The sequence below is a fragment of the Aphelocoma coerulescens genome, chromosome 19, assembly GCF_041296385.1.
Source record: "Aphelocoma coerulescens isolate FSJ_1873_10779 chromosome 19, UR_Acoe_1.0, whole genome shotgun sequence".
In the NCBI taxonomy this organism is placed as follows: Eukaryota; Metazoa; Chordata; class Aves; order Passeriformes; family Corvidae; genus Aphelocoma; species Aphelocoma coerulescens.
In genome coordinates, this window is record NC_091032.1 from 6,694,851 (window position 1) to 6,710,029 (window position 15,179).

At 48.9% G+C, this 15,179-nt stretch overlaps 1 protein-coding gene across 1 annotated transcript; it reads right to left on the minus strand.

Moving 5' to 3' along the window:
* Window positions 1–1,993: 1,993 nt before the first annotated feature.
* On the minus strand, window positions 1,994–14,868 carry UNC119 (unc-119 lipid binding chaperone). Its single transcript, XM_069033588.1, has 5 exons — window positions 14,751–14,868; window positions 5,047–5,160; window positions 4,049–4,151; window positions 3,091–3,263; window positions 1,994–2,114 (listed from the first exon to the last, which is right to left on the minus strand). Exons 1-5 carry the CDS (start codon window positions 14,866–14,868, stop codon window positions 2,002–2,004), a joined length of 621 nt encoding a protein of 206 aa, XP_068889689.1. The 3' UTR covers window positions 1,994–2,001.
* Between the last annotated feature and the right edge of the window lie 311 nt (window positions 14,869–15,179).

Below are 15,179 nucleotides of genomic sequence, written 5' to 3' on the forward strand. Positions count from 1 at the left end.
TTCTATTATGTCTTTAAATCAACATCTTCTCTCCTGCAAATTGAAACAAAACTCAGAAATACTTCAAACTTGCAAAATGACATTGGATATTTGATTTAACAGCCCTGATGGAAAAAAAAAACCAACAAAAACCAGTTGGGGGAGGAATTAAAACCTTTTGAAGCTATTTTCATCTTCAGTAATTATTGTGCTATAGAATGAATGGTCAGTAGCTCAAAGCACTGCACAAATAATGAGGAAATTCTTTGTATCTCTCAAACTGATCAGTCAGCCGTAGGCTACTTGTATGACTTAACACAATAGAGACAAAAAATAGTGATAAATACAAGTCCCACCGTGATAAGAATCACTACAAGCTACTACTTGTGTAGAATCAGTGAACTTGACACACTTTTGTAGCTACCAAGCTTAATAAAAACTGTGCTGTAACCTAAAATCACTGTGGTTTGGTTTAAAAAAGCTGCCTCCTCTCTCAGCAGTCGAGAAAGCCAAGCCAAATACAAATGGTGACAACGTTGAAAAGTGACCACAACCCCAACAAGAGCACAAAAACCTCCCTGGCCTTAGGCTACACTTGGAAATGTTTGTAGTCCTGTCTGACGTAGGCTGCGACTACAGAGATGCTCATCACGACCAGAAATGATATTTTTTATAAAAATTATTACAATTATTACACCTATCTGAGGCTAACATAGAATGTTCCACTTCAACTCACAGAATTAGACATGGAGACATCAAGTATTTATAGAAATATCTACAAACTGCAACTGTCTTTTGTTTTTGTGTTGGTTTTTGTTTTTTTTTTAAGTATCAGTGAACTGACCTTCAGAGTAAGGGTTTCATGACAACAGGTCACCCCACACTAGTTTATTCTTGGTGTTGCTATTTCTTGAGCTAAACTGGTGTTAAACTTCTTCCAGAGTCTGAAGAGAGAACTTTTGCTAAATGTTTTGCTGTGTGTTAAAGTTGTAGATTATTAGATTTACTTTCACCTGTATTAGTATCGGAGGAGAAACATTTTTAACAAAGGGAAAACGCTGTCTTAAGCTCCTTTAAATGCAGACACAAATACAAAATTGGAAATTCCACATTCTCCAGCTGCCCTAGACAATTAAAACGTTGTTCTAACAAGCAGTGCTGAAGCCCTTATCTTGGCATCGAGCAGAGATGAAAGAAAATAGACATGGGAAATGTGTGGCATGAACAGGCTGAATGTTAAATAAAGCAAAAATGTTAAATAAAGCTAAAATCCTTCCGTTTTTCCTGATTATTCTGCAAAAAACTGAAATCCATGGAATGTACTTATGGAGGTTCACAGACCCACAATGCCATTTTACCTTCATCTGAAATGTAAAAGGAATGTAAATGTAAAAACACCTGATCAACACAGCTCTGCCACTGAACTACTGCTCTTCATTGCAAGTTTTGGTGTTTCCAAGGTTAAACAGAACATTACACAGAAGGACCGAAACTGAAGGATGAAATATTCATGGGGAGAGCCAATCTAAAGAGGAAACTTGCCTTTGTGAGATGTTTTGCTCGATATTTTCAACTGGCTGGACAAGTTAAATTGGCCTTTGAAGCATACACAAAGAGAAACAACCACCCAAACCTCTGCCTTTGCATCCATCCACTCCCACAGTTTCTCTGATCACATTCTTTGGGAAAGCAATCCTAAAAGATACTCGAGGGCAAGAACATAAATTCACAGAATTAGGGCAAAACCCCTCAGGTCCCACAAGGCCATTTATCAAAGCAGACACTTAAAGAACTCAGGGAAGTGGTATCCAAAGATCATTTTAGCTTAAAAGTTCTGAAGAACCGGGTCTGCTTCAAAGCTCAAAAGAGATGTCATGAAACTCCTACTGTGGCAAAGAGTCCTTGGTTGGTGGATCCTTGTCCAGGTGACATTGCAGGCAGCGGAGCTGGAGGTGTTGGGATCCCTGACGACTTCCAGAGGAAAGGGGAGGCCAGCACAGGTGGGGCCCATCCAGCCTGCGCTCAAGGTCCTCCACTGTATGAATAATCTGCCTTGTTGTGCATCACCAGCTTGTTGTCTACAAAGTAGAAACTGTCCGACTGTGTCTCGTAGGGATGCAGGATCATCTCTCGAACTGTGAGGGGGAAATGGGGGAAAAAAAAGCCCAACACAATTAATGTTGAATTAATTTCAGCAGCGTCCCGCGCTGGGCTCAGGCACTTTGCAGTGTCACTCAGGCAGCTGCAAAGTCAGGTGAAAAACCAAAACCCAAATGGGAATTGGCCAAACCATTCCCTGTCGGTATCTTTTAAACAATTCAAGCATAATAATGGAATTTTTATGTTGGGAAAGCCCTCTAAGGCCTTAAAATCCAACTGTTAACGCAGCACCGCCATGTTCACTGAACCCTTGTGCCACATCCACACTTCCTTTGCACACTTTCATGTTCCTAATCCAAATATATTCAGGCACCATATAAAGGGGACCTCAGAACAAGAACTCATTACATTTTGGGTTAGGGTTTTTTTTGTTTTGTTTTTAAAAATAGTGATAAAACAGCAAACTCAAAGTAAATTTGTTCTGGCCTGACAGCAGTGCCTCACTGTATTTTCCACAGACTGTAATATTAGTGCTGACACACACAATTAGGGGTTGTAAAGAGTAAGATCACAGAGATTTAGTGCTTGTGCTACTGTGTCTTGGGAGAGAGGAGAGAAAATAAAAGTTATGTTCATACTAAAACCTCTCAAGCTCGCAATATAGCACATCAAACATTAAACCAGATCATAATATTTAAGTTATCCATTTATTGGATGTCTTTTTAATCTTGTTTTTTCATTGTTTTATAACACAATTATCTTTTTTCTCCCTGATACCGAAGCTTCCTTTTTATGAATTAAAAAAAACCAAACCCAAGCAACTGCCTGGTGTGTGATGAGATACACCCTACCAGAAAACAAAATCAGTGTTAACACAGACATAAAAGTATGAATTATTCTACCCAACCCACTCTCTAGAGACAGCTTTTAAGAAAGGGCTCCCCCAAACCACCTCAGATGAACATCATGGTGTGACAACTCAGAAATGAAAGTTTATAAAAAAGAGCTTACTGAGATCCTCTGAGAGCTGAGGGAATTCATAGATGTGCTCACAAGTATTTTTACTGCTGGGGATGCAGAAGCCAAATTCAAAATCAAAACTTTTCAGCAGCTGGTCACGGAAGTAGTGCCTCTCAATCATACGGAAATTATTGATGGGTTTGTCCCCGACTGTGAATTCCACCCTGAAAAAGAAGGGTAAGACCCATGTGAGCTTTCATGCTTAAATAACACTTGCACCCTTCCTGAAAGGCAGAAGAGAACTCTGAAAAGAACCCAAAAAAGCCAAAAACATAAAGCAACAGCTTTATAAAAATATAAAGCAACATCAAATTATTGTTTCCTCTTTTCCTTAAAGCATTCTACAGGGACACAACACAGCATTAGAAAAACATCTTAATAATCGACAAGTTCCACCCTTACCACGGGCAGGGACACCTTCCACTATTCCAGGTTGTTCCAAGCCCCATCCAACCTGGCTTTGGACACTTCCAGGGATTCAGGGGCAGACACAGCTTCTCTGGGCAGCCTATGCCAAGACCTCACCACCCTCACAGGTAAGAATTTATTCTTAATATCCCATCTAACCCTGCCCTCTGACACTGTGAAGCTGTTCCCCCTTGTTCTGTCACTCCAGCCCCTTGTCCAAAGCCCCTCTTCAGTTCTCTTGGAACCCCTTTAGGCACTGGAAGGTGCTCTATGGTCTCCCCAGAGCCTTCTCTTCTCTGGATAGTCTTCCCACCTTATTTTACCCCTTTTAGCATCAATCTCTTCAGCACCAGGCCTATCCCTGACTAAACAACCTAAAGTGACGGAGAAGGCAAGAGATTTGGAGACCCTCATAACAAAAGAAAAAGCCCCCTGTTAAATCAACTTCCTAGCAGGATCAACATGGGAGAGATGGGGTTTTTTTCCTAAGATTTCAGTTGTTTCCTGTGCTAGGCCAAGGAGCAGAGGGGGAGTTACTCACGTGGCTCCCACTTGCCGCAGTCTGAGAAAGGCTGGGGTGAACTGATAGCGCACGAAGCGTCCGGCGTTGGGGTCCACGTCCTTCCTGTCATTGTGCTCCCGCTCTGCAAAAGCCCAAAGAAAACTCTGTCAGAGCCTCCTGAAAACCAGAAACTCAGGGAAAATACTTGTGGTGGTGTTCTTGTGCCACATGAGCTGGGAAACTGCTCTGATGCTGAGATCACCCTCCTCCTTTCCTGAGGTGTCCACCACTGGTCACTCAGACATGGAATGTTGCAACATGGCCCTTTGGTTTGAGCCATTTCTTATCTTCTGGGTTTCTGTTCCTCATCTACTGCTCCTGCCTCACATCAGGACTGCAGAGTGACTCTGCACAAGCCATTTCCCCTTAGAATGCCTGCCTTGCTACCTGTAAGCTACAGAAAACATCCTCTCACCTGCAGGGAGGTGGGGAAGGGTTAAAAGTGCCTGGCCAGGAAAAGAACAGTTGCCCCGGGTTTTTATCACCACTGGCAACAGGCAACACTTGGATGCTTACAAGTAACACCTAAAAATTAATGAAACAAAAAAAAAAAGGCAAATGTTCAGTTTGTTTAATTCGCCCGTTGGCAGTTTCTCCCTTCTGAAAATACCATTTTCCTGACTCCTCAGTGAGAGATGTTAAACTAAGAGCTAAACTATGTGCAGGGGGCACAAGCTGATGAACAGCCAAGAAACAACCACCCGGTGATCTCCTCCTCCTCCCCAGCTCTTGTTTACAACATCCATCTGTCCCTTGCCATCACAGATGGCAACAGTAAGAGCACAGCAGCAGCCAGCTCTGCTCACCCTGTTGGTACAAAGAGACACCTGAAAAACATTCCTGCTGCAAGATGGGGCTCCAGCCCTCCTGCAGTTTAGAGATTCTCCTATTTTTGGAAAATGTATGGAGTAAAAGGAGTGGGGAAAGGCAAAAGAAAGCATTTGTTCGTGGAAACCTTATTTTGTGTGTGCACTCACCTGAAGCTGCTGGCTTGGTGATTTCAAACAAGACTGTGCCAGATTCCATGTCCCGGATTTTGAACCTGGTGAAGTCTATCTTGTAAACATTTTCCTCTGGAGTGCACAAATAATCTGCAGGGGGAAGCAAATTTAAATGAAGGCTGCCCTGAAATACCAGGAATTTCTGGCTGTTCTCTGGAGGCCACACCAGGAGTGAGAGCAGCCCAAATGCACCTCCACTACTGCCTGTTTGAATTCAAAACTGATGTCTCTGAAGACAGAATCACTTCTGGAGGCTCACACTGCCCTGTTTGGACAGGACAGGGGAAAGAATTCTCTCCCCCAACACACAGAGGTCATCACCTTTTCCCAACCCTGTGCCAGCAACTCTTGCATCCATTTCCCGTGGCATATTGAGACTGGTCAGCACCTCCATCAAATCCCAGCCTTTCCAGTATAAGAGGCTTTGCCTGTTTTAAAAACTGCCCTGTGGCAGAATGCAAGGGCTAAGCAGCTTTGGGAGCACTAAGCCGACTGCACTTAACTGGAACAGGAGTGTCCTCCCCTGTGCCACCTCCCTGCTCCAGCCCTCTGCAGACAAAGGGTGGCCTCTTCTCTCCACTGCTGCTCGTCCCACACCAGGGCTTGTTTTCCTGAGCACTGAAAATGATGTTGAAGCCTTTCCCTGTGTTAGGAAAACAGGGAGCAGAGCCCTTCCCTGCTCTATCTTTGAGGGCAAGTCATGGAATCATGGAATCATTAAGGTTGGAAAAGCCCTCTAAGATCATCAAGTCCAACCACTAACCCAGCAGCGCTGCGTTCACCACTAAACCATGTCCCAGGTGCCACATCCACAGGCCTCTTGAACACTCCCAGGGATGAGGATTCCACTATTAAAACCCCCACGGTTTTGGCCTTCAGCCTTGCTGTGCCCTGAGCCAGCTCCTGGCACAGGGATCATCCTCCTCCCTGGGGAAGGAGTACATGCAGCACAGATTGAAAGCAGCTCCAATAACTTACTTTACCCTGACAAATCTAAAGAAATGCTCTGTGTAGACAAGTCAGAACAGCTTTCAAACAACAGCACATCTGCCTGATGTAGGAGACTGGTTTTGGAGGTTCCAAGGTGAAAACAATACTTTAACATTCTAATTCGAAGCACTTTCTCAGCTACTAATTCCTGCTGTTAATCTGAGCTAATCACTTATTTCTGTCTGCTTTCTTATTCTGAAACTCCAGCAAATTCATCCACCTGAGGCTTAGTCATTGACTACATAAAAACAAGTTGCAAGTGCTCAGAGCTCAGGCCTGCCCATTACAACCTCAGACACCAGGTCTGAGAAATCCAGGACCACTGTGAGAGACTTCTGAGCTCCTGGGCATGAACACCTGGCACCAGCACTTTCCTAGAAGCCTTTTATTCCTTCCAAATCTCCATAACTTGGAGAACTGTCCAAGTAAACTCAGTACAAGGAACAGAGGTGTTAAATGTTCTCCCTGGACGGTTTTACTGCTCTCCAACAACCCCATATGGTGAATGCTCAAAGGAGTGCCAGAGAATTTGTGGATGCCCCATCCCTGGAAGTGCTCAAGGCTAGGTTGGAGGGGGCTTGGAGCAACCTAGTCTAGTGGGTCCCTGCATGGCAAGAGGGGATGGGACTGGATGATCTTTAAGGTCCCTCTTAAACCAAAACACTCTGAGATTCTACAATTCTATAAATGGGCGTTCAGAGAGAGGACAGTGTTTGAAGCATCCCTGGCATTTGGCAGGGATTTTCCCTTCCCTATCAACACAGCACAAGGAAAAACTGACACCAGCACTCATGCTGTCAGGAAGAACAAGCTAAAAGCTCGACCTTTTTACTGCCACAAGAACACACAAGCCTGTGTTTGGCCAAATACCTCAAGAACTGCACAAAAATCTTCTTTCGTGTCTTAAACAGTAGCCAAAGAAGACAGGACAGGAATTTGAACCCAGCCCTTGCCTTAAGCCCTGATGTTTAGCATTCCTCAGGGAGATGTCCTGCAATTACACCGTGATTTTAGGCTCTGACCCATCAGCCACCCCAATTCCTAACCCGTCCCACAACTTCCCAGCTCCGAGCACCAGCGTGCAAAACACAAACAGATGGAAGCAGGCACAGCTTCCCACAGCCCAGCTTCGCCTCCCTTGGCCCCTGGCTCTTCCCTGGGAAGGCTGTTGGGAACAGGCAGCAGTCGCCCGGGAGCCCGGGACATCTTCCCTGGAGCATGCCGGCAAATCTGAAGCCGCGTTTGTCTGCAAGTTAATTATTAAGTGTTTCTACTCCTGCAGAATTCCTGCCCATCCAGCACCATGGCAACAGCTTTATCCGCCTCCTTGGCAGCAGCGTTGCTGCAGTAACAGTGTCCATGACTCATCTGGAGCAGAGGAGAGCCAAGCAGAGCCTCCAAAGAGGAGTAAACCCCGGGTAGAATCCCCACCAGGCTCCTGCTCATTGATGTTTGCACCCCCGCACTGTTCTTTCCCAACTCTTTTTGCCCTGATAATATTTTAAACCCTTCTTTCGGTTGGTTTTTTTTAAAATCAGCTTGCCAATATACAACTGGATGACATTGGGGAAGATCAGCTGCCAGAATACTGCAATCAAGCGGGTTTTTTTCCTCCTCTGGCAGTGCCCAGTCTCCTAGAAAGGAAAAAAAAAGAACCCAGAGGAATACATATTCCTCTCACTCTGTATTACATTTGTTTCTGCTATTCCTGTTCAAAAATCAATCAAAGTAGCCACGTGCTGGTTTTTTCCCCCACAAGTAACAGGAGCCTGCGGCTGCACTGGAAGGTCTTATTGGGAATGGGCTGCTTGCAATTGGCAGATCCTTCTGCTTAGCTGAGCACTGTCAGATTTGCTAATCTCATCCCATACACACTTATTTTTAAATTACTGTAGGGCCCAGTTGCCCACACTTCCGTGACTCACTTAAATGTATCATCTGCTTCCCTTATCCTAATTCACCGTCACCACGATTGGGGAAGGAAGGCAGCATCCGTGGCTTTTTTAGCTGGGAATGAGGCAGATCAAACCTCCACGGAGGGGATTGTTACAGAGAATGGTGGGTTGGTCTCTCAGGACAGAATTTTTTCTTGTTTCTTCCACTTCCCCTGGGAAACAGGTTGTGCTGTTTCCCTGTTAATAACTGAACAACCATGGTTTGTTCCTGAGCCGTCAGTGCTCACCTGATTTAGGGATGAATCCCTAATGTTTTCCATGGACATGGTAAACCCATCAGACTGGATTTTATCTCAAAGTACCCACAAAAAAAAGGTCACAAAAGAGAAGTACTTCCTACCCTTTCCTAAAGCTCAGGGAATTGCCATATCCCAGACCTCCCTCCCCAAACTCTTGTTGAAAAGAATCCACCTGGTATTAGCAGCCACTTCTCACTCACACATCACCATTCCTGATGGTGCTTCTCCAGCTTCTTTCCCATAACCTCTGGATCATGCCCAAAGATCTGCAACTCTTAGAGACAACTTCTACCTTAAGGCCTACCACGGTTTTGGAGAGTTTGGATCACAACTAACACCACTGTGGTGGCCTGAGGAAGCAGCAGAGGTGATTGGCTTCCTGAGCCTGGCTCAATTAATTCCTTCATGAATTCTCCTATTCCCTTTGTAGCAAAAAGTGATTCCAAAGAGACCCGAAACAATTCAGTGGTCTCTAGCTTTGCTCTCAGAAGCAGCAGGTGCTCCTTCCCCTGGTACAGTTCTGAGGTGGTACCTCCACTGCCTAATCCAGGGAAGAGCCAGTTTTTATCCAGGAAACCTTCCTGCTCTCCCAAACCCAGCCAAGATTACAAAATAAACCAGCAGAGCAGCCTGGACAATGCCAGCAGGCACTACTTGTGAACACTGGCATGTCCTGAACCCAGGTGCTTAATTCCAGGTGTGTATTTTAGCAGCTGGTGTTACAGAAGAGCACAAAAGGTGAGGGATAATACAGGGCTAAATAACACAAGAAAGCAAACAAAGGCACTTTCTCCTCTGGACCTCTCCCTGTTATTTAAATGGATGAGATCAGGTTTGATCCTCACCACAGGAAGCTAAAATGTGATCCTATATTTCCAAATTTCCTTTGCAACCACCCCACCAGGCACATTTTATCACAAGGAGTTCATGGGCAATAGGATTCACATTCTTTGTTGTGCTCCTTTCAAGATCCCTTCCCCATCTCTGCAATCAGGAGGAAGCACGTGTCCCCTCTCACAGACACCAGGGATATTTCTGTGCTCATCTGAGTCTAATCTCAGATGGGGCAGCTCCTATTTTAAGGCCTTAAGAGCCCACAAAGGAAAGCAGAGCACACCCAGGCTAAGAAAGAACTGAAAATTTGGTCCTGGAAATGGGTGTAAATCAGGAGGATGCTGTACAAGAGACTGATGCAACAGCAGTGACTTGTAACAGGAATCTCTCTCCCCAACACAGACAACAACAACAATTTAGGGAATGGATGAGAAGGCTCCTGTAGTTACGCAGGCCTATTTCCCAACGTGCATTAACCAACAAGGTCAGGAGCTGTTTTGAAGCCAACTCCCAAGACATAAGCCAGGTATAAAGCCAAGACAACTGCAGAGGAATTGCCAGGAGCCGGAGATTAGGAGATTATCAGATTGAAGAGTCTCAGGAGGAAGCAAAAATAGCCCAGACCCCGCGAAGAGGCCAAGCGGTGACGCAGGACACGGAGCAGGACCTGAGGGGAAGGCAGGGCAGGTTTCAGGTGCTACTGATACACCTGCCCAGGCAACCTGGGCTCAGTTAAAGAAAAAAATAAACCATTTCCCTGCCCTCTGCCTCAGCAGTTCAAGTCCTGTGAAACCAAGCCAGCCAGGAAATAGGATCCACTCGTGTAAAATAGATCCCTCCAACCCAAACCATGGGGGGCTTGGATAACCAAAGGCCAGGGGGGTTGCACAGGGAGGGAAGCAGCTGCCCTCTGACCTAGCTCAGGAATTAGGCTGCTGCAATGGCCCAGAGGGAAAATCTTGCACCAGAAGGATCCCACAGGGGTTTTTCCACAGCAGTACATTTACTGTCAAGGAAGCAGAGGGACTTAGGCTGGGAGGCTCCAGGCTGAGGCACTTCCCAAGGTCCCCAGAGCCCCTCAGTTGCCAAGTCCGACAGCTCAGCTCACCAGGCTCTGATTTTTGGGGCAGCCTGCTCATCTCTTTTTTTCTTTTTTTTTTTCATTTTAGCTAGAGCTTTCCAGACTTCACCCTCTCACAATTCATTTGATCACAGCCCTGCAGCCTGTGGATGGAGCTGCTCTTCCCCCATTTCCAAGGCATCCAAACACTTTCTCCTGCCCCCTTTTCACACTGATTGCATTCAAAGTCTGAAACCACGTGCACAATATCAACTAAATCAGCTATTTTTGGACTTACACAGGGCTGAGTCAAAGCCAAGACCCCCAGGCTGACTCCCTCAGCTTTCCTCTTACCTTTGCCATTTCCACCAGGGATGGGCCAAACCCACAACTCCAAGAGAAGGAGGAATCCCACACCACACACACACACCATGTGTGCTGCCCCTGGGAATCCTGACAGCTCATATTGTACTGTGAGACTTTTGGAAACACCATCCATCCACACAACACCCTGAGCCTCGCGGCACCACGGAGCCCTGGAAAAGCTCACAGCCTGTGTGGGATGCTGAGGAAAGGGTCGTGGGGAGAGCAGCTCGGCACAGCTCTGGGATATGGCTCTGCAACAAGAAATCAGCACCTCAAAACACATCCACACATCGCAGCCCTGGACAGGGCAGAACAGGGATTCATCAGCCTCCTCGCAGATAGCCACAGCTCCTCAGAGCTCCTAATAAAATGCTTTCTCCCAATTAACTGGGGAGGGAAGTCATGGTCCAGGAGCAGCTTTGAAGATGGATTCATGCACATCTGCCTCACATTCCTGTTAGTGCCTCCCTCTCTCCTTGCCTATCCAAACCCCATGGATTTAGAAATGGATTTGAACATGGATCCTGGATGGTTTAGCTTTACAGGACTTGAACTGCTGAGGCAGAGGGCAGGAAAATTGGAAATTTGGCTTTTTTTTTCTTTAATTGACTGCAAGAAACTGGTATTAAAGTCCCTCAAGAAGGGTCTGCCCCGCCTAACCCACTGAGGCAGCCCTTTGCCAAGCTGGCCTTTAGCTAAAGCTGCCTAGAGAAGTCTCAGAGAAATCCCAAGTGACAGCTCAAGGAAGAGATTACTTTCAGAAATGATTACGTGTGTGTTCCTTATTTTTAGGGTTTGTTTTGAAACTGTTCCCAAGCATGTAATCAATGATTTAACCCCTTGGTTTGCTAAAATGAAATCAGCTTCAGAATAAAACTTAAAATGTAAGGCTTTATCTGGTATTACAGGCAAAGTGTGCAGGTAATAAGCAGGGCAGCCTCAGAGGCTGGAGCTTGTCTTTTGTTACACATCTGACTGCTCTGATCCTCTGGCTGCTTCAGTAATTAATTGCAATTTGAACTGAGCTCTGCCCCACTCCTTTGCTAATCTTAAATTAATCACGTCATGAGCTTTTTCCGCTTTTCCCAACCACAGTTGTGCGAGCGAGTGACAAATCTCGCTAATTGCAAAGGAAATGGTTCTCTCGCCTTACACCTGATCCAGCTGGAGCAGCGCCAGAGCCAGCCTGGCCAAAAGGCCCAGATATCCCAGGGCAGCATCCCAGATCCATCAGGCTGGACCCCAGCGTGCCCAGAAACGTTGTGGGCCCGGAGCTGCTGGGGAATTAAACACTGGAAGGATGCAGAATGTGCAGGACAGGTCACACAACTCCCCAGTTAAGCTTATTAGAAGCACATTAGGTTCAGGGTCCAGCTGGTTCCTGTGGCTGCCCACAGAGCCACATCCTGCCTCACCACCCTCCCAGCCCAGCCAGCTCACATTCAGTCAGCTGCACCTACTGGGAGAGCAAAGCCCAGCTGTGCTGCCTGGTGGAAAGATTATTAGGGAGGAATTCTTCCCTGTCAGGCTGGTGAGGCCCTGGCGCAGGTTGGACAGAGAAGCTGTGGCTGCCCCATCCCTGAAAGTGTTCAAGGAAAGGTTGGATAAGGCTTGGAACAACCTCATCTAGTAGAAAGTGTCCCTGTTCTTGGTGAGGGAGCTGGAACAAGGTGGTTTTTAAGGTCCCCTCCAACCCAAACCATTCTGTGCTATAGCCAGAATTTCACCTCTCCCTGCATAACCTGGAAGGCTGCTCAGAAACAAACAGTGCTCAGAAACACACAGCCTACTCCTGGTGTGAGCACTCCTAAAACACACCTTCCTGTGGTACCAAGCCCTGCTGGGCTTTGGTTGATGAAGCAACCCTAAAACATGGCCAGCCCTCCCCAGGTCCCTGGGCAGGACACAGCTGAGTGCAGTCCCTCGACAGCGTGAGCTGCTGTGCCACTGGTCCGTGAGGTTGGCTAAAGATGGATTATCCTCTCTCTAGAACAACAAAGGACATCCAGGGCACCAGGACGTTTCTGTTGCAGCCCCACCACCAACTTCTCCTTCAACTTCAGACTGTCAAAGACAGAAGTGCTGCGACAGGGTGTGGTGTCTGCCCTGACACTCAGCACGTCCAAAAGGCTGGGGCAGCTGTGAACTTCTCTCCCACAGCCTGGTCCTTCCTCCTCCCCTGCCTGAAGCAGAAGAGTGGAACAGTTTCACATTGATATTTTTGGCCATCTGTTTTTAAGGGTGTAGACATGAGCAAAGGCCACAGAATGCCCCAAAAATAACCATTAGGTGTTAAAGATCTGAAAAAAAAAATCTTTGTGCTCTGTTAAACCCACCAGGAGGAAAACTGAGCTTGAGAAGGGGAGCTGCAAGTGTTCCTGGGTGATAAAACACAATATGCTCAACGTGGATGTATTGCTTACCTGTATCCCCAAACTTGCTGAGGATTTCAGGATTTCCTGGCCCCCACACATCCAGCAGGACAGGAAGCACTTCCCATGGTAAGCCTGGGACATCATCACAGTGCCTGGCTCTGTTTAGCATGACCCATCTGCACCCCTGGTACCAGCAAGTCTCATGGCAGGAGGGGAACCCAACATTTTCATGCATTTCACATCCTCCCTGTGCTCCAGAGCACTTTGACCGGGGTTGGAAGAGGCAGACAACAACCAGCTCTGCCTCAAGCCAGGCTCCAAAGCCGGGGTGACCAGCTTAGCCTTCCCTGCTCCCTGGGAAGGCAGGAGCTTACCAAGAGCGTGCACCATCCATCCACACTGATGCCACACGAGGTGAGAGCGAGGGAGTGGGGTGGCCCTGTCCCCTCCAGACAGCGCTGGTGAGGACAGGGACACGCAGGCTGCCATGAAGTGAGCACGCAGTGCTTCACACGGCCATCACTTGGATTCACCACCCAACTGAGGACGCTGGCAGGATGCTTCAGTGCTGCTGCAGGCAGGGGATTTCTGGGCCTGGGCAGTGAATCATGCAGCTGCACCAGCAGAGCGGCTCAGCTCAGAGAAAGGGACCCAAGGGCCCCAAGCAGTAGCAGCCCCTCTCAGAGGAGCCTCTGTAAGCCCTTCCTGAGGGCTGACACGAGTCCCTGCCAAGCTGTCCTCCTCCCATCCTGCTTCCAAAGCAGCCCCACGGGGCTGCCTGCACGCACCAGCACCCACAGCCGCATCCTTCCTCTCCAGGGCTCGTCACAGCCCCAGCCTGTGACACAGAGCTGGCTCTGAGGCCACGTCGCAGAGCGCTGCATGGCACAGGGAGCACGACCAGCCCCCAGGCCAGCCCCTCTGCCCTGCCAGCACAGCGAGACAACCCAAAGGTACTAGGACATGGAGAAAGGACTTTTTGGGACACCAGGGCAGATTGCCCCTGAGGCCAGGCTGGCCCGAGGCACACGCATTACCATGGAATGGTTTGGGTTGGAAGGGATTTTAAAGAGCATCTGGTTCCAACCGCCTGCCAGGGGCAGGGACACCTTCCACTAGCCCAGGTTGCTCCAAGCCCCATCCAACCTCATCTTGAACACTTCCAGTGATAGAGCAGTCACAGCTTCTCTGTGCCAGGGCCCCACCACTCTCCCAGAGAGGAATTTCTCCCTAATATCTAATCTAAACCTGCCCTCTGTCAGTGTGAAGCCATTCCCTCCTGTCCTGGCTTTTCCCCAGCTCCATGTGCTGCTGTCCCGAGCTCTTCTGCCAAGCACAACAGCCCCTCCAGCCATAAACTCCCACCCACCATCCCCCAAGATGCCCTCAACACCACGGGACCTATACTGGAGAGGGGGAAACTGGGAGGGGGGGCTGCTGTGAAGCCCCCTCATGCTGTGGCCAGAGATCCAGCCCGTCCCATTGCCGTGGGCACAGGGTGAGGGGCTCCACTCTGGGGTGCAGACACAGGGAACGGGTGATGGGGAGAGCAGCGAGGAGCATCCCAACACCGACCTTCGACCAGAGCTGGGGGGCTGCATCCCCAGCTCCAGCCATTCCCCTATTCCTTCGATGGTACCCAGCCCCCCGGGGTGCAACATCCCGGCACGGACTCTGTCCCTGTGGTGCTCCATCCCCACTCCCTATCCCCTGGGAAGGGGGAACGGCTCCCCTTTTCCCTCCGGGTTAGCCCCCTCGGAGAGGGCGACCGGCTCCCCTTTTTCCCCGCACGGGGACACGTTCCCCATCCTCTCCGCCCACTGCGCTGCCCGGACCCCCCCCCGCCATCCCCGGTACGCACCGCTGGTGACCCGCTGCAGCCCCAGCACGTCGTCGGGCCCGATCAGCGCCTTTCGGCCCAGCTCCTCCTCGGTCCTGGCCGCCGCCGCCCCGGCCCCGCCGCTCTTCTTCACCTTCATGGCCCCGCCGCCGCCGCCGGTGTGAGCGGCCCCGGCCCCGCTGCGCGCCGCCGCACCGGGAGGGGCATCGCCATCACCGCCCCCGGCCCGCCCCCGCCCGCACAGCACCGCCCGGCTCCGGGGAAGGGGGAGGAACGAGGGGAGAGAAGGAAAGCGGCCCCTCACGCTGCTCCCAGGGGCTCAGGGCAAACCTTTTCTGCTGGAGGAGATAGGGCTCCCCCCTCCTGCGACCCCCCCCCCCCCCGCCATAGGGGTCAGCCCCCCCAGGAGCGCAGGTGAGGTGGGGACAGACCCCACACCCGCCCCTAACC